At 41.4% G+C, this 21935-nt stretch overlaps 1 protein-coding gene across 8 annotated transcripts in view; it reads left to right on the forward strand.

The window, feature by feature from the left end:
• The window catches only part of CPEB3 (cytoplasmic polyadenylation element binding protein 3), a 175911-nt gene that overhangs the window by 8381 nt on the left and 145595 nt on the right, over positions 1-21935 (forward strand). For 2 of the 8 annotated variants that reach the window (XM_030865079.3, XM_060286763.2), the window contains exons 1-2: positions 20336-20516; positions 20748-21769. In XM_030865079.3, the coding sequence (XP_030720939.1) occupies positions 20759-21769 (1011 nt within the window). In that variant the 5' untranslated portion in view covers positions 20336-20516; positions 20748-20758. Of the gene's footprint in view, positions 1-17730; positions 17890-20334; positions 20517-20651; positions 21770-21935 lie in introns of those variants that run through there. The other 6 variants (XM_060286761.1, XM_060286758.1, XM_060286759.1 and 3 more) reach the window with 5 other exon arrangements.

A 21935-nucleotide genomic window follows, 5' to 3' on the forward strand; every position in this document is an offset into this window, starting at 1 on the left:
AATTCCGTGGCCTGGGTTCAATCCCTGGTCGGGAACTGAGATCCCACAAACAGTGTGGCCAAAAAAAAAAGTCACAACATTATGGTGGTTCTGCTTATTATGGAAAAATGGAAAGAAAGAAAGAAGAAGAAAACCTGACTGGAAAGTGTGGCCTGTAATCATTTAACATATTTGTTGAACACCTACCTGCCTTAGGTCCTTTTTGGACAAGGTGGAATATAAGTAAATAAAATATCAAGCAGCAGCCATGTGTGAGGCGCTCTGTGAGGTGCTGTAGCTGGGAGGGGATTGACATTTGAAAAAGACCTGACAGCTGCCCTTAACGACTGCCTGTTGGCATCTAGTTATTGAACACCTAATATGTGGCATGGGCTGGGCCCTATACACACATCATCTCAAACCCTAACAATGACCTTATCAGATGGATGGCTGTGTCTCTCATATCACAGATAAGAACTTGAACACTGGAGAGATGAAGTCATAGCAAATAAGTGGCATAGCTGACCTTTGAATCCAGGTGTATCTGATAGTTAAATAACAAGTAAAGAAGAAAGTGATTTATTGCAAGAGCAATCACAGAACTACCCATGATTAATTTCTGAAGAATTTTACAGATAGGTACCCCAGGAGCTCAGAGAAGGGAAGAGAAGTTGCTGCATATTGGAGTGGTCTGGGCAGGCTTCCTAGTGGAGGAGTGGTTTGAAGGTGGGTCTGGGCAGGCTTCCCAGTGGAGGAGTGGTTTGAATTGGGTCTGGGCAGGCTTCCCAGTGGAGGAGTGGTTTGAATTGGGTCTCGAAGGAGGAGTATATGGATATGTAAAGAGAAAGGCAGTGTCAATCTTTACTAAATGCCTGCTTGAGTCTAAAAACACTTCACCTAATCCACGTAGCCTCATTTGGGAGGTGAGGAAACAGAGGCCTCCGCTTACACCCACCCCCTGCCAGGAATAGGCTCTTAATAGGCCTTAATTTTTGGCAATCTGATAGGCGTGAAGTGAAATTTCATTGTCATAGTCAAATGTTTACCTCTATTTTATTGCTTCTGGGTTTTACCTCTTGGGTAAGATGAATTAATGATAGAAGAGAAAGTGTATATAATAAACTAAAAGACCAGGATATAGTCTTTTGGGAGAAGAGATATTCAGTATAAGTCGTTTTCCTCTACTAAAAGAGTTTTAGGCTTTTATGAAGGTATTATAACTAATATGATACCCTACAGCTGAAATCTCAACTCGGTAAGTCTGAGAAATATCACCTATTTGTTTATTCAACACAAGTTCTTGAGCTCCAACTATGTACCAGACACTGTGGGAATACTGGGGATACAAATATATGAATAATACATTGTTACCCTGTTCTTGTCATCAGGTTGTTTACCATTTAATGGAAAAGACATATTGTCATATATTTACAATATATGGAAATCTGAGCCAATATATCTGCACACACTCCCTGAAACCTAGTAGTCCTCCTTGAGTCATCCTTCTCCCTCATCCCCCTACCCTTCAGTCAGTCACCAAGTGTGGTCCATTTATCTCCTAAATATCTCTCAAATCCATTTATTTTTTTTCCATTGCCCCCTCCCTTCACCCTAGTCCAGTTGCCTGTCATCTCTTACCTGGGACTACTTACTAGTCTCATAATTGGTCTCCCCACCTTTGCTTTCATCCCTCTTCAACTGGTTTGACAATTGGCCTCTCCAGTTTACTCTTTCTTCCTTCGATTCACGAGTAGAATGACTTGTTAAGAAATGTAGAACTGCTCATGGTGCCTGCTTGAAGTCCTTCTGTGGCCTGTTTAAATCCTGGTGAGAAGGAGCCAGCAGAAAGCATAAATTTAGCAATTTGGGGAAAAGGGGAATAATCCATGAATTATGCCTTCTAAGCTTCATGAGGGCAGGCCAGGACCATACCTGTTTTGTTCACTATTGTATCCCCTGTGCCTTGCACAGAGCCTGGCCCTTGGCAGGTGTTCAGTAAATATTTAGCAAATTTTTAAAAGGGAGAGACACTTCTAAGGCGAGAATGAACCCTGAGATGTTTGGAATTGGAAGTATCGATACAAACTAATGATTTTATAGATATACATACATAGATAAACACACACAGATGTGTGCATACATATGCTTTTGGCTCTATCTGCTGAGAGGAGCTAAGGCAGTTATACCCCAGAACCAATGAGTATACCTAGTGCTATCTCCAATAGAGGGAACAAGGGCTCTTTGGAGAAACTGCTAATCCTAGACTAGTAGGAAAGGACAAGTACATGAACCTGGAACATCTGCAGTGCCAGAAAGTAGGGATGTGATAAAAAACTGATGGGGCCATGTCAAAAGGGCCTAGGAGTCAACTTGAAGGGACCCCAATGGCCAAATCAGGGACATTTTGAGTAACATAATAATAATGAATTATAACCTATAAAATAAAATATGAATCTGTGAGTCTATGCTATTAAAAATAAATGAATAAATCAGGGGATAAGGAAAAACTCTTCCTTATAGTGGCATTCCAATTAATTAGAAGCATTGATGAAAACAGCAAATCACCACTTGCAAACACCACAGGAATAATTGATATAGGCAAGAATCAATGATGGATGCTAAAATTAGTGGGTGAAAGTATGTTGATAAACAGGATGTTCACATAGTCAGAAAGTATCTTCCCAAAGATATTTAAGTAGAAAGGGGAAAATAGTAGCTTTACAGTGGAGAAATCTGGCAGACACTACCTTAACCAAGTGATCAAAGTTATCATTACCACAATGGGGCATATCCACATCATGTTCCTTTTGGAATGATGCACTAAGAAGGACACAACATGACTTCTGTGGTATTATTGCCAAAAATGCATGACCTGAATTTGATCATGAGGAAACATCAGAGACACCAAAATTGAGGGACATTCTACCAGATAGCTGCGCTGTGTTCTTCAAAAGTTTCAAGGTCAGGGGACTTCCCTGCTGGTCCAGTGGTTAACACTCCACGCTTCCAATTCAGGGGTGTGGGTTCGATCCCTGGTCGGGGAATTAATATCCTGCATGCTATGCTGCGTGGCCAAAAAAAATAAATAAAGTGTCAGGGTCATGAAAGACAAATACTGAGGAATTGTCCCATATTAAAGGAGACTAAGGAGACATGACAACTAAATGCAATGTGTGATTCTTGGTTGGATTCTTAGAAGGGGCATTAGTTGGCCAGTTGGTAAAATAAGGTCTGTAAATTAGATAATAGTACTGAATCAATGTTAATTTTCTGATTTTGATAATTGCACTGCGGTCATTTAAGATGTGAACATTTGGAGAATGTGGGTGAAATGTGGAGGGAAATTCTTTTTTGTAACTTTTTTTTTTTGCGGTACGCGGGCCCCTCACTGTTGTGGCCTCTCCCGTTGCGGAGCACAGGCTCTGGACGCGCAGGCTCAGCGGCCATGGCTCACGGGCCCAGCCGCTCCGCAGCATGTGAGATCTTCCTGGACCGGGGCACGAACCTGTGTGCCCTGCATCGGCAGGCGGACTCTCAACCACTGCGCCACCAGGGAAGCCCTTTGTAACATTTTTGTAATTCTGAAATTATTTCAAAGTGAAACATTAAAAGTAAAATAAAACCCCTTTTTTTTGAATTTTATTTTATTTACTTTTTTATACAGCAGGTTATTAGTTATCCGTTTTATACATATTAGTGTATGTATGTCAATTCCACTCTCCCAATTCATCCCACCACCACCACCACCCTGCCTGCCACTTTCCCCCCTTGGTGTGCAGACGTAAAACTCCATTTTTAATGGTTTTGTATTGCCCTCACTTACTTTATCTTGTTTTACTTTACTCCCCACCTCCTTCCAGCTTCCCAAATGAACCCTGAACTCTAGCATGCTAGCTAGTGGCTTTCTTCTTTAGTTCCTTGAATACACCATGCTTCCTCCTCTTCAGATCCTGACGGTAAGAAGCAGCATGGTATTCTCTTTGCATGGAGCATACTTCCTTTGACATTTATCCTTTTGTTCTTTAAGGCTCATTTTACTTACTCTAGAAAACCCCTCCCTGACCCCCTAATGCAGGTCCCAACATTGTATGGTTTCATAACATCTGGTACTTTTTCATAGCATTTGTATCACAACTGCCATGAAATTATCATGGAGTTTACTGTTTAAAGTCCCTCTCATTCACTAGAAATGAATGTTCATAAAAGATGGAGGGATTGTCTTTTTTTGCTCAATATTATTTCCCTGGAACCTTGCACAGATTTTCAATGACTATTTGAGTAATTAATGCAAGTCATGCAATGGAGCATCCCCCCTGCCAAAAAAAACCCAACACAACTTGGATGAAACTGGACACAGGAGACGTTTTAAGTTTGAGGAGATGAAGGCAGGGACCAGAATTGGTGGCAGTGACAGAAAAGGATAGATGGAGGAGTCTTATCATGGAAGGAGCCATAGGACTTGATAAGGGAGGAGGAAGAGTCAAAAATGACTCAGGTTTAATCATCAGCTGCAAAAAGGTACACAGTTGAAATGGCGCTTGAGTCACTTTTCCAGCAGTGTTTTTTGAGAGTATGTTCCTAAACATTTGAAAATGGTCTCTTTATTTTTAATAAAAATGCTTTAAGTGGTAAAATACTGTATTATGTGGTAAATACCAATTGTCATGCTGATTGGTATGTTTGGCATACTAAAAAGTACTAGAGTATTTTAATAAAAATACTATAAACCCATGGTAAAATACTGCCTTGATTCATATTAAACAATAAAAATGACTATGTGAGAACACCTGAGTATCCCTCTGTAGTGGGTACTGTGGTGCTCCAATCCACATCCTCTCATCATGGGTAATGTACTCCTCCCTCAGCTGCTGGAAATTTTAGTTCCTGATGGTGAAAAGCTTTGTTTTTGCTGGGTGTTGCCTTAGGTTGCAGGGAACTGCCTCACTTTAGGTTATCCTCCCAGGTTATGCCTCACTGGCCCACAGCCAGTGACTGGCTGATTTAAGATGCAAAGACCCAGCTTCCTTGCCTTATTTGAAGACAGGTCTGAGGGACCTGTCTCAGCTACTACAGGTGTTGGCCAAGTTGCAACCACTCTGGGGTCAGTGGCTCCCTCTGACTCTCCTGGTCTTCCTCATTGCCTTGCAGATGTATTTGCCAGTTGCGTCCTGCCTCAGTACATCTCTTGCTTGAAATTGGTCTCAGAATCTGTCTCCAAGGAACCTAACCTATGACACCATCTAATCTGCCTACTCTCTAAAGGTTGCCATCATTGGAACCTCTGTGTGTGTGTGTCTGGGTTTTGTTTTTGTTTCCTCCCCCAAATATACCCCAAAAGTGCCCAAATTAAATGTACACCTTGATGAATTTTCAAAAACTCAGCTTCATTTTTATCAAAGAAAGAATAAGAAAATGAGTTTGGGTAGAGTGAGAACCACCTACATTTACAACTTCCTCATGGTGAAAACTTTGAGGGAAGGGCGGGTTGCCAAGGGAAGTTGGAAGTTTCTCTGATTTTAAAAGAGCAAACAGTTTTGCTCTTTTGGTTGACTGCAGTGAGCTCTGAAATGAGAGGAACAATCTCAGTATACTTCATAATACATGTAAATGAAATGGGGAAAACAATGAGTGTCAGGGACTAGAGGAGAAACTGAACCATTTCACTAGAGGAAATGATTCAGAGAGAGGAAAAGATGATCTTCCTGAAGGTCAAATATCTATAAATCAAACATGTCAAAATATTGCTAAAATTTTGAGTAACCAAGATTTTTCTGTTAGTCAAGCTCTTTATAGTACTCTTTTGATTTTAAAGTAAAATTTCAAGAATTCTTCTGTGTTTTTGTTTCTCAGTGATAGAGCTTTCATCGAGAGTGTTTAGTTCCCCTCTGTTCAATTCTTTCTGTCTCTAACATCACCCTCCTCGTTCTCTCCTGCCTGGATGATACAATAGCTGGCCTTCTAATCAACTATCTCTCTCTTTCCACTTTTATCCCCACCACAGTCTGTTCTTCACACAGAACCACGATGGCCTTTTTAAAGCATAAATCAGATCATGTCACTGCCCTGCTTAAAACTCTCCAGGGGATTCCCATCACACTTAGAAAAAACCCCCAAAATCTTAATTTAACCTAAAAGGCACTATACCATATGGCTCCTGACTGCCTCTCAGACCTCATCTTGTACCACTTTCCCCTTGTTTACTCTAGCTACAATAGATTAGATGTTCCTCTAAAGCAGGGGTCAGAAAACTAAGAGGGGCCAAATTGTGCTAGAGGCCTATTTTTATACTGCCATTTTTAAAGGATTGTGAAACAACTACAACAACAGGAACAAAAAGAATATGGAACAAGAGACCTTGTGTGACTTGCAAAGCCTAAAACATTTACTATGTGGCTCTTTTACAGAAAAAGTTTGCCAACTTCTGCTTTAAAGGCTTATCCCTCCTGCATTAGGATCTTCACATTAGCTGTTCCCTTTGCGTCCTCCACTACCAGTCTTCACATGGATGGGTCCTTTTAATTCAGGTGTGAACTTGATTCAGGTGTCACTTCATCGTTGAGGCCTTCAATGACTACCTAATGTAACTATCTTACCAGATTCTCTCAATCACATCAACTTTTTTGTTCTTTACAGCATTTATCTGATATTTACTTATTTTTATTTTTTCAATAACCATTCCCCCTCTCCCCCACGTAGAAAGATCTTTTCTTTCTTGTATACTACTTTTGAGTATTCTTGATCTTGCATTTAGATGGAAGAGAGCAATAGTAAATGTTTGGAGCCTACTGCGTAGTTGGTGCTCAATAAATGTGCTGAATGAGTGAATTTCCAGATTATTTCTGCATATGAAGTTTAGGTCTTCTGCTTTCTTTTTGTCCTCTCTGAGAGGACCTACAGGGCAAACTGCAATAAAGAGCTACCTGAGAATGGAGACACCAAACAATGCCTCTCCCTTAAGAGAACAGATAAACTTCTCTTTTCCCTTTCCTTGCTTTCTCTGGGAGAGCCCATTGATAGAAGAGTGGGATGTTTCAAAGGGATGTCTCAAGGACAACTTATATAAAAAAAAAAAAAGAAAAGAAAAGAGGAAAAAAGTTTCTTTTCATCTTTTTCTTTCGCGAGAGGAATTTTTTAGGGTGGTAAGATTTGGTGGTCACATTTTCTACAAGGCTCTGAGGCTTTTGGGTGAAGAGTTTAGGTGGAGGCCTCTGCTTGGGAGATGGATTTAACACTAAGAGGAACCAGGCCTGAGCTCAAAAGAGAAGCCAGGAACAATGTGAATAGGGCTTGTTCTAGGTGGTCAGGTATGAGGGAGGAAGGTAAAAGCCCAATAAGCACAGGTCCTGGATTTTTCTAGAGTTTAATTATTTCACATGGTCAGGCTACATGTTTTGACTTTTGGTAGGAAAAATATGGTTACTAAAGCAATGGGAGGCATTGCCTGCTGCAGCTAAGACCGGTGCAACCAAATAAATAAATTAATTAAAAAAATAAAAATAAAGCAGTGGGAGGCAGTGACTGTAAAGAAAATGTGGGCACTGTCCTCTGGGTGTGGCAAGATGTGAGGGATAAGAGTTAAGCTATAGAGCTTGAGTTTTGGAGTCAAAATAGACCTGAGCTTATTCATCCACTGGTTATGTCACCTTGGGCAAATTATTTAGCCTTTCTAAACCTTGGTTTCCTTATCTGAAAAATGAGAAGAATGATAGCTTCTATATTTTAGGATTATTTTGAGGATTAACTGATAAGGCATGTAAAATACTTATTTAGATGCCTACATAAATAAGTGATCAGTTAGTATAAATATCATCATCATCATTGCCAGGTGGTGAAGAAATTTTCTAAAGCTACAGATGTTGAAACTAATGAACAATAAAATCTGTACCCTCTAGCAGTTTAAGGGTATGTCCCACTGTATTTTGCTTCCATAAGTAGGAACACAGGATATGGAAAGAGGTGAGGTAAGAAATGTGTGGGAGCAAGATAATTGTTGTTCGAAGAAGCATGGTCTTAACACAACTCATTTGACTCCTAATGTTAAGTGGAAAGGAGACAAGGAAATCTGTACTTGTGTAGACCTTCTAGATAAACCCATCTGCATGTCAGTGTTAGCTTTGGATTTCATACATTGACCTCTGCTGCTTTACAGTTTATTGAAAATGCCCTTGTACATGCTAATATAATTCTGATTATTTGGGTAGGGTAGCTGTTATTATTATCTCTGTTTTATTCTAGAGGAAACGAAGACTAAGAAATTGAGAACATGGGTTTTAGAGTCATATTGCTAGGGTTTGAAACCTGGCTTCTCCACTTCCCAACAGTGTAACCTAGGGTAAGTTACTTGAACTTTCCAGAGCCTCAATATCTTCATCTGTGAAATGGGAGTAATGAAGATACATACCTCTTAGGATTGTGTGAAATTATTCATGTAAACAAAGTACATGGTATGGCAAATAGTATGTGTTCAATGAATATTTGTTATTGTCATCTCCCAGGGCCACGCAGCTAGTAAGTGGTAATGCTAGTATCTAAATTTAGATAATTGGATTTCATACCTTATGGCCTTTCCACATACCACCTCCCATAATATTAATAATGTTGACTCTCTGCCACTGTGATGATGTATGATCCATAACATTAGGACAGGTGGTCTAATTTGTTTTTCCAAAAGTGGTAGGAGATCCGTCTAAAGTATCCCTTTTGGTACAGTTGGCACACATATCTGTTTCTCAGCTTCCTCAGTAAGAGGACAGCTGTGGCTTCAGGACAGAACTACAACAAAAAGCTCTGGACTTTGTTTCCACTGGTTGGAGCAAAGTGCTGAGGATACCAGTCTGCCACATGAGAAGACAGAGATAGCCTACATTAAACTGAACCAATGGGAGACTTGTAGTGTAGTTGAAAAAGCATGCAAACTATAACTAGTAAGTTGGAAGACTTGAATTCTAATCTTGGATCCACCAGTTATTAACTATATCTTGTAACATCTCTGAGCCTGGGTTTCAACATCTTTATTTATTCTTTATTTTTCTAGCTTTATTGAGGTATAATTGATACCCACATATTTACCGTAGGGATCCCAATAGTCATCCTTGTTGCTGTCACCTATTCATACAGTCCGTTTGTGGAAATTAGGAAAGGATGCCTTTTCCTCCAGGCAGAAGCAGCTTTGCCACTAAGGTTCATGAGCTTGGTGACCAGAGCATGTAGATTTCAGTCTCTACTAGTCTCCTTGGCCAGCCTTCTGGTGCACTACAGAAGCAAACGCGAGGGCCCTGTCTGTGCCGTCTTTCCACTGCACAGGGCTGTTAATATCAAGTGAGATAATAAGTTGAAGGAGTTTGGTAAAGTCTAATTCCCTCTGTGAATGTAAAGCACTGATATCACACAAACACTACCTGATTTCAAATACCAGGATCCAAGGGTGACTTGGGTAGACATTCTGACCATTGCCCTTCCCTTTGGTTCTGATGATCCGGGTGACTCGTTAACTTGTACAACACCTATTGTGTACGTCTGTAGAGATTGTGGCCAGGAAAGATTTTCTCCACCATTTTCAGGCCTGGACCAGCCTTCCTCTCTAGATATAAGACTAAAATCAGTTCTTTTGATGATTCATCCTCTTGGAAACAATCATGTTGTTTTTAGAGCACCCTGGAGTGGGACTGGGTCTTCCCCATAGGTGGAATTTGGAATCCTTTGGTTAGAATTTATCTTTGGTTTTCAGGCAAAGGTCATTGTATAAAAGCTTTGCATCAAGGGGAGAAAGAAAATTTGCTGAACCATAATTTGCCCTCTTTTCACACCTCTGAAGCCCAAGCTATCTGCTGGGCTGTTTAGATCAAGTAGGACAAGAGGACCTGCTTGTATGGCCAGGTAAATCACCTTTCTAAGTTTCCATTTTGTTATCTCGAATTAGGGACAATAACAGTACTTACCTCATAGGTTTATTACATGGATCAAATGAACTAATAAGTAGAAAGCACTTGGCACACAGTATATGCGCAATACATGTTAGCTCTAATTACTAGGCTCCCTGCAGGATACTCTACCTGACTTTGAGGAAGAACAAAAGCATAAATTCCAGTGCCTTCCCTCAAGAAGCTTAGAGTTCTAGCTGGGGAATTAACATAATTATACCAGAAAAGGTAAATAGAAATGCAAAGCTATAAATGTGTGGTACAGATAGACGCTGTTTTTAGGAACTGGTGTTTGAACTAGGCCCCGAGGAAAGGTGAGATTAGGATAAGTAGAGAGGATGAGGAGGGTATGCCATATGGGATCGGTAACATTAGCGAGGTTCAGGACCACAAGTAGACCAATTTGCCTGGAGAAGTGGGGCCAATGCTATCTGAGAATATAGGTTGGGATTAGAAGGAGAGAACCCTAAATACTAGGGTAAATGTTTGCTCTTGTCCCATAGAGAACGATGAGTGACACGGTAAAACTTGAATATGGAACTGTCCAGCAGGCAGTTGGAATGCTCTTGGGAAAATGCTCAAAGCTGTAGCTAAAACTTTGGGGATGGAAGTTGAAATTGTGGAAGCTGGTGATACTTCTAAGGCAGCTCCTTGAGAGGTGCCTGTTGATTCCAATTTAATGAGGGCAACCTGTGAACAGCATTTAAAGTGAAATGGTGAAAGTGTCAGGAGATTTGAAGAACAACTTAAAACATTAACTAGGTAAGGTTTGCTTCTCTGAAGTCTTTGCTTCCCAGGGGGAAGCTGTATCTAGTGACCAAGAGACTGAGAAGAAACTTCAGAAGTGAAGAACCAGGAGAGCAGTGTCTTCAAAGACAATGGAGTACTGTTGTGTTAGTTTTCTCCTGATCTGTAACAAATTACCACAAGCTTAATGGCTTAAAAAAAAACCAAACCCACTCATTTACTAACTTACAGTTCTGTAGTCAGCATGACTGTGGGTTCTCTGTTCAGGGTGTCCAATCCACTTTCAGGTTCATTCTTATTGTTGGCAGAATTGCCTTTACAGGACTAAGGTTCCTGTTTTCCTTCTAGCTTGGAATCTTGGAGGGCCGTCTTAGAATTCTGCCTAATGCAAGTGTTTTATGAAGGATAAATGGCAAATAAAATAAGAATTGAAAAGGTGTCAGTTGGTCATTGGTGATTTGAGTAAGATCAGTAGCAAGAGCAATTTTGGCAGGATTGTAGGGGCAGAAGCCAGGTGCAGTAAGTTTGTGGAGTCAACTGGAAGTGAGAAAGAAGTAAAGCTTGGATTTAGTGGTTTCTTTCAAATGGCCAGGCTGGAATGGGAAGGAGAAAGTTGGACATAATTAACTAATGAACTAGGTCTCAAGGAAACTAGATGGAATGAACTCTAGACTATAGATGGAGGGATTAGTGTGGACTTGTAGGGGAACTCAGCTTCCTCTGAGGTAGGAGGAAAGCAAGTATGGGTGGGGGTGCAGATAAGTTTGTAAAGAGAGGGTGGGCAGCTGAGAAATTGAGGAAATTACTGCCTAATATCCTGTTTTCTCTTAGAGACAAGGTCAGTAAAAAAGCAGGTGAAGTTTTGGAATTGCTACTTTGTGGCTAGGAGGTTTTTCATAAAATTGCTGAATGAAATCAAAACTAATGGACAGAGAGTAAAGAAACATAAAGAACCCCAGGTGCTCTTCAGAGTGCCCACCAAACCATACCTGACTCACCTGGCTCCCCTTTTGCTCCCTTTCTTTTGCTCCGTTCTCAAACAGTCTGATCTAGAATTGCTTAACAGGTCCTTACTCAGAGGAGGTGGACTTCCTGCTAGTAAATTGCCTTAGGCTTTAAGATCTTAAAAGCTTTCTAGATTACTTAGGGGATATCTAATTTACCCTGGTTGACCATAATGACTTTTCCTTCCTTAGGCTGTGAGGTCTTTGAAGTCAAGGGATTTAGGCTTTTTTTCATCTTTGCACTTAGTGCCTCTAATACAAGTCTGACACATAGGAACGCCTCAGTTTATTTCTCTAGCTTAGATGACCCAGACTTAAGGCTCCCCTCCCTATTTGGCCAGATTGTGCTATTTTTTCCTCTTTACTTTAGAGAAGATAGTTAACCTTTACAAATACATGTATATGTTTTATAAATTTAAAGAAAGTATAACAAAAATGTAGAAAAGTGCAAAAATCATGTGGTCCGTTTTCTGAATTTTTAAAGTAAATACACTTGTGTAACAGTGTCCAGTTCAAGAAACAGAGTAGGGACTTCCCTGGTGGTCCAGTGGTTAAGACTCTGCGCTCCCAATGCAGGCGGCCCGGGTTCGATCCTTGATCCGGGAACTAGAACCCGTGTGCCACAACTAAGAACCTTCATGCCACAATTTAAGACCCGGTGCAGCCAAATTAAAATAAAGAAAAAAAAAAAAGTATCACCAGCATCCCTGCAGCCCCCCCCCCTTTTTTTAACATCTTTATTGGAGTATCATTGCTTTACAATAGTGTGTAGTTTCTGCTTTATAACAAAGGGAATCAGCTATACATATACATATGTTCCCATATCTCCTCCCTCTTGCGTCTCCCTCCCTCCCTCCCTCCCTATCCCACCCCTCTAGGTGGACACAAAGCACCAAGCTGATCTCCCTGTGCTGTGCGGCTGCTTCCCACTGGCTATCTGTTTTACATTTGGTAGTGTATATATGTCCATGCCACTCTCTTACTTTGTCCCAGCTTCCTCTTCCCCTTCCCCGTGTCCTCAAGCCCATTCTCTACATCTGCATCTTTATTCCTGTCCCCTGCAGCCCCCTTTTATATCCCCCGTCAATCATTATTGCTCTGCAGAAGTTACCAGCATGCTGCCTTCTAGCCCCATAAATTAGTTTTATTAGAACTTTATATAAATTGAAACATATAGTATATACTCTTAGGTGTCAGGCTTCTTTCACTCAGTGTTGTATTCATGCAGTTCATCTAGGTTGTTTTATAGAGTTGGCATCTATTCATTGTCTTTGCCTTATGATATTCCATTATATGACTCTATCACAGATTTACTTATTCAGTCTATTGTAGATGGAGATTTGGGTTGTTTCCAAGTTTGGGCTATTATCAATAATGTTGTTTTGAACATGTCTTTTGGTGAACATATGTTTGCGTCTTTATTGGGTATATATCTAGATGCAGTATTGCTGGGTCATAAGGTGTGTGAATGTTTGCTTTAATAGATCCTGCTAAATAGTTTTGCAATGTGGTTGTATAGTTATACTTCCATTAGCAGTGTTTGAGAATGAGTTGCCCCACATCCTTGTGAATGTGTGGTATTGTCTGCCTTTTCCAATTTTAGCCATTCTGGTTGTATTTTTTATTTCTTTGATTATTAGTGATGTAGAGCACCTTTTCGTGTGCTTTTTGGCCATTTGAATATCTTTTGTTAGAGTCTCTTGCCCATTTTTCTTTGGGATGTTCACTGTTATTAATTTGTAACGGTCCTTTATATATTTGAATTACAAGTCTTTTGTTGAAAAAAAATATATAGCATATATTTCTCCCATTCTGTGATTTTTCACTCTGATTTTTGTTAAACAGATGTTCTTAATTTAATTAGTTTAGTTTATTAAATTTTTCCTTTATAGTTATTGCTTTTGTGACCTGTTGAAGAAATTGTTGCCTGCTCCAATGTCATGAAAATATTCTTTTAAAGGCTTTATTGTTTACCTTTTACATTTAGACTCACAATTCATCTGGAATTGATTTTTGTGTATGGTGGGATAAGGATGAAGGTCTCTTTTTTGCCATATGGTTATTCAGTTTACTCCAATATCCTTCATTGAAAAGACCATCCTTTCTTTACTGCAATGTTACTGGGGTTTTTTGGGGTTTTTTTTTTGCGGTACGCGGGCCTCTCACTGTCATGGCCTCTCCCGTTGCGCAGCACAGGCTCTGGATGCGCCGGCTCCGCGGCCATGGCTCACGGGGCCAGCGCCTCCGCGGCATGTGAGATTCTCCCAGACCGGGGCACGAACCCGCGTCCCCTGCATCGGCAGGCGGACCCCCAACCACTGCGCCACCAGGAAAGCCCTGTTACTGTTTTTATAAATCTGGTCACCATGTTACAGGAAGGGGGACCCCTTCCAGGGCCTAAAAGTGGGCTCTTGTCTAACGCTCAGAAATGAATTGTCCAAGGAAACACATGCGCTGACAAAGCAAGACACTTTATTGGAAAGGGGGACCAAGGCGGAGAGCAGCAGGGTAAGGCAGCCTAGGAGAACTGCTCTGCCACGTGGCTCGCAGTCTTAGGTTTTATGGTAATGGGGTTAGTTTCTGGGTTGTCTCTGGCCAATCATCTCTGGCCCACAGTTTGACCCAGGGCCCTTCCTGGTGGCGCGTGCATCTCAGCCAAGATGGATTGCAGCGTGAAGGAGTCTGGGAGGTGGGTCGTCTCCTCCCTCTTTTGGCCCCTCCCGAATTCTCCCCGTTAGTTTTCAGAGGCAGCACCATGTTCCTTATCGGGATCTCTTGTTGTGAGACAACTCAGGCAAGCGGTTATCATCGTGCCTGGCCAAGGTGGGTGGTTTTGGTCCACAGTTCCTTAACAACTATACATACGTGGATCTGTGTCTGGACTTTTTGGTCCATTTGTCTATTTGCTTATCCTGTGCCAATAACCACACAATCTAATTATTATAGCTTTGTAATAGGTCTTGATATCTGGTGGTGTAAGTCCCTCTAGGTTTATTTATTTTTTGCCACCTAGAGTGTGTTGGCATCCTTGCCTGTTGCATACAAATGTAAATTTAATTCAACAAATATTTCCTGAATACCTATTTATTATGTGCTAGGTACAGTGATAGATGTTGGGAATATAGCTGTCAATAAAGATAGGCCTGGTCCTTTCCTTTTAGTTGGGAAAGCCATTCAAATGAAGTGAGATGAGAAGAGGGCCTAGGACAGAGTGCTGAGGAACTCAATATTTAAAGTCAGTTAGCAAAGAAGACAGAGAGAGAGCGTGTGTGTGCACATGTGGGCAAGCGAGTAAAACCCCAAATGTAACAAAACCAAGAAAGGACAACATGAAGGAAGCCGAGGGAAGAAGGTATATCTAGAAAGTGTGGTCAGTTATGTCAATGTTGCTGCAAGGTCAATCAAGATAAGACTAACAAAACATCCTTTAGACTTAGCTCTGAATGGCTATTGTGAACTTAATGAAGCAGTTTTTGTGGAGGGGTAGGGTGTGTGTCTTTATTAGATTGTAAACTCTTAGATGGGAACAAAGTTCCTTGTTCACTTAGTGCTTAATGAATGTTATTTCATGATAATAATCCCGTGATCTGCATACTGCTGAGCATCACAAAGGGCCAAAATTGTGCTCTATTTTATAACACTTCTGATTCTGGCAGCTGATGAAAAAGTAATTGCTCTTGTAAATGGAGGATAATTTAATACTCAAACCTTGGCTGTTTTATTTATTTTTATTTTTTACATGAACTTTATTTATTTATTTATTTTGGCCGCTCTGCGCAGCATGTGGGATCTTAGTTCCCTGACCAGGGATCGAACCCTCGCCCCTGCAGTGGAAGCACTGAGTCCCAACCATTGGACTGCCAGGGAAGTCCCAAACCTTGGCTGTTTTAGATAGTCAAAAACTATGCTTCATCCATCCATTCATTTATCCATTTATTCACTTATCAGCAAGGGTACAGGAAGCAACCACCAACTACCTGGGACTCATAAGCATTGTGCTGGAGATGTAAGTAGGGAAAGAAAGGAAAGAAGGAAGCCTAGAAAAATGTATTTGACCCATGTATATCTCAATGAATTAACTTTGCAAGTGCAATATCTATTTTTACAGCCTTCCATGACTATTCAAAAGGGGCCTATTGTTAAGCTTTGTGACCTAAAGATAAAATTTCAGAAAATGCTTCCTTTTTGGTTAAATAAAAACAAGATTTCAGTAGAGAAGTTCTTTGTCTTTGTTAGGGGTGCTCCTGTAATTTATTGTTTGCTTGGTATTTACTTACACCTTGGTATATATGTATGAGTCATTTTCTTTTAAATTTGAGTGCTCATTTTAGGAACGGAAGAACAGAGATAGTTCATTTTCAAATACAATAAAATTATGTTAAGTATGGGCTGTGCTAATTATTTATTGTCATTTATCAAAGGGTCAGAGGCCAAAGTTTATTTTTCTTCATTGTGAGAATTATTAGTAGACCTGTACTTGGGGTCAAGTGGATTGATAAATGCCCAGGTAAACCATTTTCAAGCACACCTGCATAACTTAAGAATTTCTACTTTACCAGTAGTCTTGACATGTTAATTTCAAATAATTAAAAAAAATCTATTTCTTAAAACAAGTCTTTATAAGAGTTTTATGAGGGAACTTTTTTTTTTAAACTTAATTGAAGTACTTGAAAATGTAGAAGTTTGGTAGGTTAGGGAAGTATTCAGGAATAAGATTAGCCATGAGTTGATCTTTACAGACTCTGTAAGGAATATTGTTAGTATAGCACGTTGGCAGAGGTAAAGCTTTCTTTAGGAAGGTAGAAGAAGAAAAGAAAAAAGGGGAATATACGCTGAGTTCACGGTAGGAATAAGAAGATAATTTATTTAGTTCTTTTAAAAAGAGCTTTTGGCAGATTCATTCAAAATGATTTTTTCCTCTTAAATTGTTAGTTTTGGTTTTTTCCTTAGAAATAACTAGAAACAAAGACTACTAACTGCTGCAAATTGGTAGTCTCTGGTCATACTACTTTAGTTGTAATTGGTGAAGGGGGAAATAGAGAAATAAGACAGTTTTAAATGGTGCTTAACATTTTTAGTTCTAAGTCCAATCAGCATAATCATCAACTGACATTTACTCTGAACCTCTTGGGTGAATGGCACTGAACCAAATCCCACAAGAAATAATATCTTCTGCCTATGTGAGCATACTGGTAATTGAACTATTGCTCTCAGAAGCTATAGATAATACCAGTTGATAAGATGTTATGAGATTCCAGCCTTGGAGTTACGAGGTTAAGATAGGAAAAATGTACACCGGAAAAAAAAATTTTAGATAGAAACTGTATCTACTTTCTGTCTTGAATAAAGAAATCACTGCCCTATACAGTGAAACTCTAAACATGTCAAATATTTTTTTAATGTTTAACCAAACACTATTTTAGCTTAAAAGAGTTGAATTTTATTTGATCATTGTATGAATAATGCAAGGTAAACTTTCATTTTGACAAGTAAAATAAGGAGGTGAGTTGATTTCGAGCACATGAAGTAGAATCTTGAAGTAAGTGATTTGTGCCTTCATTTCAAATACAAAGAAATCTTGGTGGATAGATAAGATGTCAAAAATTTGTGACTGAAACCTATTTTTAACCTGACCTCCAAGGTTTATATCATATTTAATATTAAGGTACTTTTCATTTTATAATATTAAGCATGTGTCTTTTAAGTATGGTCAGATTTTAAGTATCTTTCCCTAGTAGTCTGCCTCCTCCCTTCCTTATTCCTCCCCACCCCATCTCTTTTGCTGTGGTAGGGTTCCTATTGCTGGCTACCCAGTCATTACCATTCTAATACCATTTAAGGTAGCTCTGCTGGGTTTCTTTATTTTGAGTCCTAGAATCCAGTTTCTCTTTTAACCTGGCCTCCTAAATCAGTTGACAAATCGGTTTATTTTCCCCCGTGTTCATCTTAACAACTCGTGATTTAGATTGGTTAGGAAGATACAATGTAATCGGCACAACCTCTTTCCCGTGGAATCAGTATTTTGGAGACTTCCTCCTTTCCTAGCGGAACATTCTCCAGTCGGGCAGCGGACCTAGCTAAGGACTTCAGCCCCCACAGTTCCCTGTGTGCGCATGCCCTCTCTTCTTACAGTTGTCAAAGTGCTCTTGCCAGAGCGGTCACATAATCAACCTGAAAGAAGAAAATAAATACTGTACACTTTTTAATTTTATCGATCCTTAAAAACTGGACCCTCAAAGGTAACTGCTGCTAAGAATTTGTTACTTGAGATTGGGTGATTGCATGTAGAGGAAGATCTATTGTGTGTGGGGTGGGGGGAGGGGAAGGAGGTATCTATTTCTCGGACTCTGCTGTAAATAAGAAAAAAGAAAAAAAAACCCCAACAAACAAAAAATCCACCCAAAGGAACAGACTGTACAAGCAGTTACTGACATTGCATATTAACTTTGTAAATGTTATTTTCATCTATTGCTTATCTTTTGTTTAAAAGGGTCTTATTTATTAAAGATGGGTCTTGACCTTGACAGAGTGAATTTATGCAGGCAGTGAAATTCATGTCTTTAAGAAATGTTGAAAAGAGAAATGGGTGTTCCTGGTATGATAAAAAAAATTTAATTTAATAAATATATTAATATTACTTATAGCCTTAAAATATTCTGAGTCTAGCTTACTTTTTGGCTTTTTTGCTATAGTACAGCATTAATTTTTCCACCACAGATATATAGTTTAAACTGAAGGCATTAACAGAAAGCATTGATACAAGCATTGGAAAAGCTGAGTGATATTAAAATTCTAATCAAACGCATATTTCAGCCATGATGATATGGCTGTTGTAAAGACAATTCTAGCACACTGGAAGAGACTCAAATCCCAGATTATAATGGTTTACTGCAGCACTGCTTAAACCAAGGATGAAAATGTCTCTTTCTGTGTCCATTTCCTTTGGCAGCAGTAGAACTTTGTGCTGTTGTGAATCCAAGCTCTGCTTGCTTCTTTGTCATATTTTACAATACTGATCAAAGCCATTATTTTAGATGAAGGGAACTGAGGAACACAAAGTCAATCTTAAGTAGGTTTTATTGGCAGTAGCTGGCAATTTGTGATGTGTATTATATTGGGTTGGGTTTTTTGGGGGTGGGGGTCAGGGAGGGAGGAGTAGAAAGGAGAATAAGGTGGCTGTGAAGCTTTTCCTCGAGCCCACTATTTTGTCTATGTATTAAACTTTGAAATGAAAGATTAACCATTTTAAAGATACTCTTTAATAAAACAGTAGAACTACTTTTAATCCCATTTCTTAGTCTGACATATTTTGCTTAATAGTTGAGAGGGGAAGCACAGACATTTTCTAACACATTTATCTTACAACATTTATTATCGTGAGAATGTCCAAAGACAGAACTTCTGTGTGTATCTGAATGCCCTTTACAAGTGTCCTGAGAAAGATGCTTTTCCAAGTATCTGAGTTAATTAACTACATTAAACATATTAATAACTTTGTTGCAATTATACTGAATCATCATCTAAAAATAATTGTATATTTGGTCATATGCTCCTTGAACACTTCAAAATACTTGTTTTCAGGGTCTTAGCACTGTAATATTCATATATTTAAAACAATTAATGTGCTCTAAGGGACAAGCTAACTCAGTGATAACTACGTATATGGAAATCTCCTGGTTTTGAGCGATGACTATTTTCATCCTTGAATGATAAAACATGCTGTATGGCAGAGGTGAATATAGCCCTTCTGTGCGAAATGGAAAATACCATACTCTCCTTATATGGCTAAATGAAGCAGTGATGGCAATGCACTATAATTACAATGTATGAGAATTGGGGACTTTGTACTATGCTATTTTTAACACGTTAGCTAGCATTTGGTAATTCAGGGTCTTCAAACCATAATCTTTCACTGCTAATACTAGTGATAAGAGAATGGATTCTAAATTTGCCAAAGTCTTGTGACCAAGGCAGTAGCAGGAGGATTCAAAAATGAAAAATCTGGCAACCCCAGAATTATCTTGACTTTCTACTTAAATCTCAGAGGGATTTTTTTAAAAGCCCCGCCCCCACCCCATCGCATAGTCACAGTCCCCCGCCCCCTCCCTCCGTCCCTCCCTCCTCCCTCCCTCCGCGTCTCTTTCTCTCTCTCTCTCTCTTTCTCTCTCTCTCTCTCTCTCTGACCTTAAATCCAACCAGAACATTTCTTCACTCCGCGGAGAAATTCTCAGGCTCCTGTTGAGACCTGAACCACTGAGATGCCAAAAAATCTCTTGTGAGGCAGAATTGGAGACGAGAAAATTGGAGAATAAGCAGAAAAACCCTAATCCTTAGAGTAACAAGAAGCAAGCACTTGAAAATGTTTCAGTAGATTTTTACCTCTTTAAAAACAATGTGTTTTTTTTGGTGTTTGTTTTAATGTCTCCTAACAAAATGGAGTAGCTGCAGCTCCTGGGAGGCCAGAGAATGATTGTGCAGCTGAGTCCTCCTCCTAACAAATGCCAAGGATTTCCTCCCTCGTGGTTCGCTGCTGCTAAATGAAACAATTATCGAGGCAAGAAGGCAGTTTGCTAATCAAGGGGGATAAGACTTCTGTTTCTTTAAAGTGCCGGAGCGGGGGTTAGAAAGGGTCGTGTGCGGTGTCTTTTTAACCTTGCTGAAGGACGCAGCAGTATTTATTGACGTATGCAAATAGCTAGGGGAGGGTGGTGCTTGGGAAAAAACAGGAACCAGAATCGGTTTCTCATTGCAGGGTGAACGCGCTGAGTTCCGGTGAAGGGAAAAGAGACGTGGCGAAATTGCCGTCTTTCTGTCTTATAAGCACATCTCTCACTAATACAGAAAAGGAACCTAGACATCAGAAAGGGTGAAGACGCTCTCAGAGTATTTTTAGAGACCTTGCATGAGCTCCCCCCCCCACACCCCCCCTCGCTCCCCCAGCCCGACCTGTTCTTCTAAATGGGAGATTATGGATTTGCATTGCAATTGGCTAATAGCGGTGGCACTGGATTTTCGCAAGTAAAACACCCGCCCGCTTCAGCAAGGGGCATTAACGAACACATTGACAATAACGCGTCTCTCTTTTTTCCCGTTTCAGCTGCGCAAACCATGCAGGATGATTTACTGATGGACAAAAGCAAAACCCAGCCCCAGACCCAGCAGCAGCGGCAGCAGCAGCAGCAGCAGCAGCCCCAGCCCGAGCCCGGCACAGCCGAAGCCCCGTCCACGCCCCTGTCCTCAGAGACCCCCAAGCCGGAGGACAGCAGCGCAGTGCCGGCCCTCAGCCCCGCCGCTGCCCCGCCGGCCCCCAACGGCCCCGACAAGATGCAGATGGAATCGCCGCTCCTGCCGGGCTTGGGTTTCCACCAGCCCCCTCAGCAGCCGCCGCCGCCGCAGGAGCCCGCGGCGCCGGGCGCGTCGCTGTCGCCGTCCTTCGGCAGCACCTGGTCCACGGGCACCACGAACGCGGTAGAGGACAGCTTCTTCCAGGGGATCACGCCAGTCAACGGGACCATGCTCTTCCAGAACTTCCCTCACCACGTCAACCCAGTCTTCGGAGGCACCTTCTCCCCGCAGATCAGCCTGGCGCAGACCCAGCACCACCAGCAGCCGCCGCCGCCGCCCGCACCGCAGCCCGCGCAGCCCGCGCAGCCCCAGCAGGCGCAGCCCTCGCAGCAGCGCCGGTCGCCCGCCAGCCCCAGCCAGGCGCCCTATGCGCAGAGGGGCGCTGCCGCGGCGTACGGTCACCAGCCCATCATGACTAGCAAGCCGTCCTCGTCCTCGGCTGCCGCTGCCGCCGCGGCCGCCGCGGCCGCCGCCTCGTCCGCGTCGTCCAGCTGGAACACGCACCAGAGCGTGAACGCGGCCTGGAGCGCGCCGTCCAACCCGTGGGGCGGCCTGCAGGCGGGCCGGGACCCTCGCCGGGCGGTCGGCGTGGGCGTGGGCGTGGGCGTCGGGGTACCTTCACCGCTCAACCCTATCTCGCCGCTCAAAAAGCCCTTTTCCAGCAACGTGATCGCGCCGCCCAAGTTCCCCCGCGCGGCCCCGCTCACCTCCAAGTCCTGGATGGAGGATAACGCTTTCCGGACGGACAATGGTAACAATCTGTTGCCATTTCAGGTAATGCTCCAGTGCACCTGCACACGCCTTCCTTCTCTGCTCCCTTTGCCTTGTCTTCCCTGCCATTTAATAGGCCGTTGATTTTTGTTCTTTAAAAAAGGCAGCGATGTTCAACTGCCCTGCCCTTTTCCAAACCCTTCAGTTCACTGGGGCTGTTCCACGACCG

This window comes from Globicephala melas, chromosome 16, assembly GCF_963455315.2.
Source record: "Globicephala melas chromosome 16, mGloMel1.2, whole genome shotgun sequence".
Lineage (NCBI taxonomy): Eukaryota > Metazoa > Chordata > Mammalia > Artiodactyla > Delphinidae > Globicephala > Globicephala melas.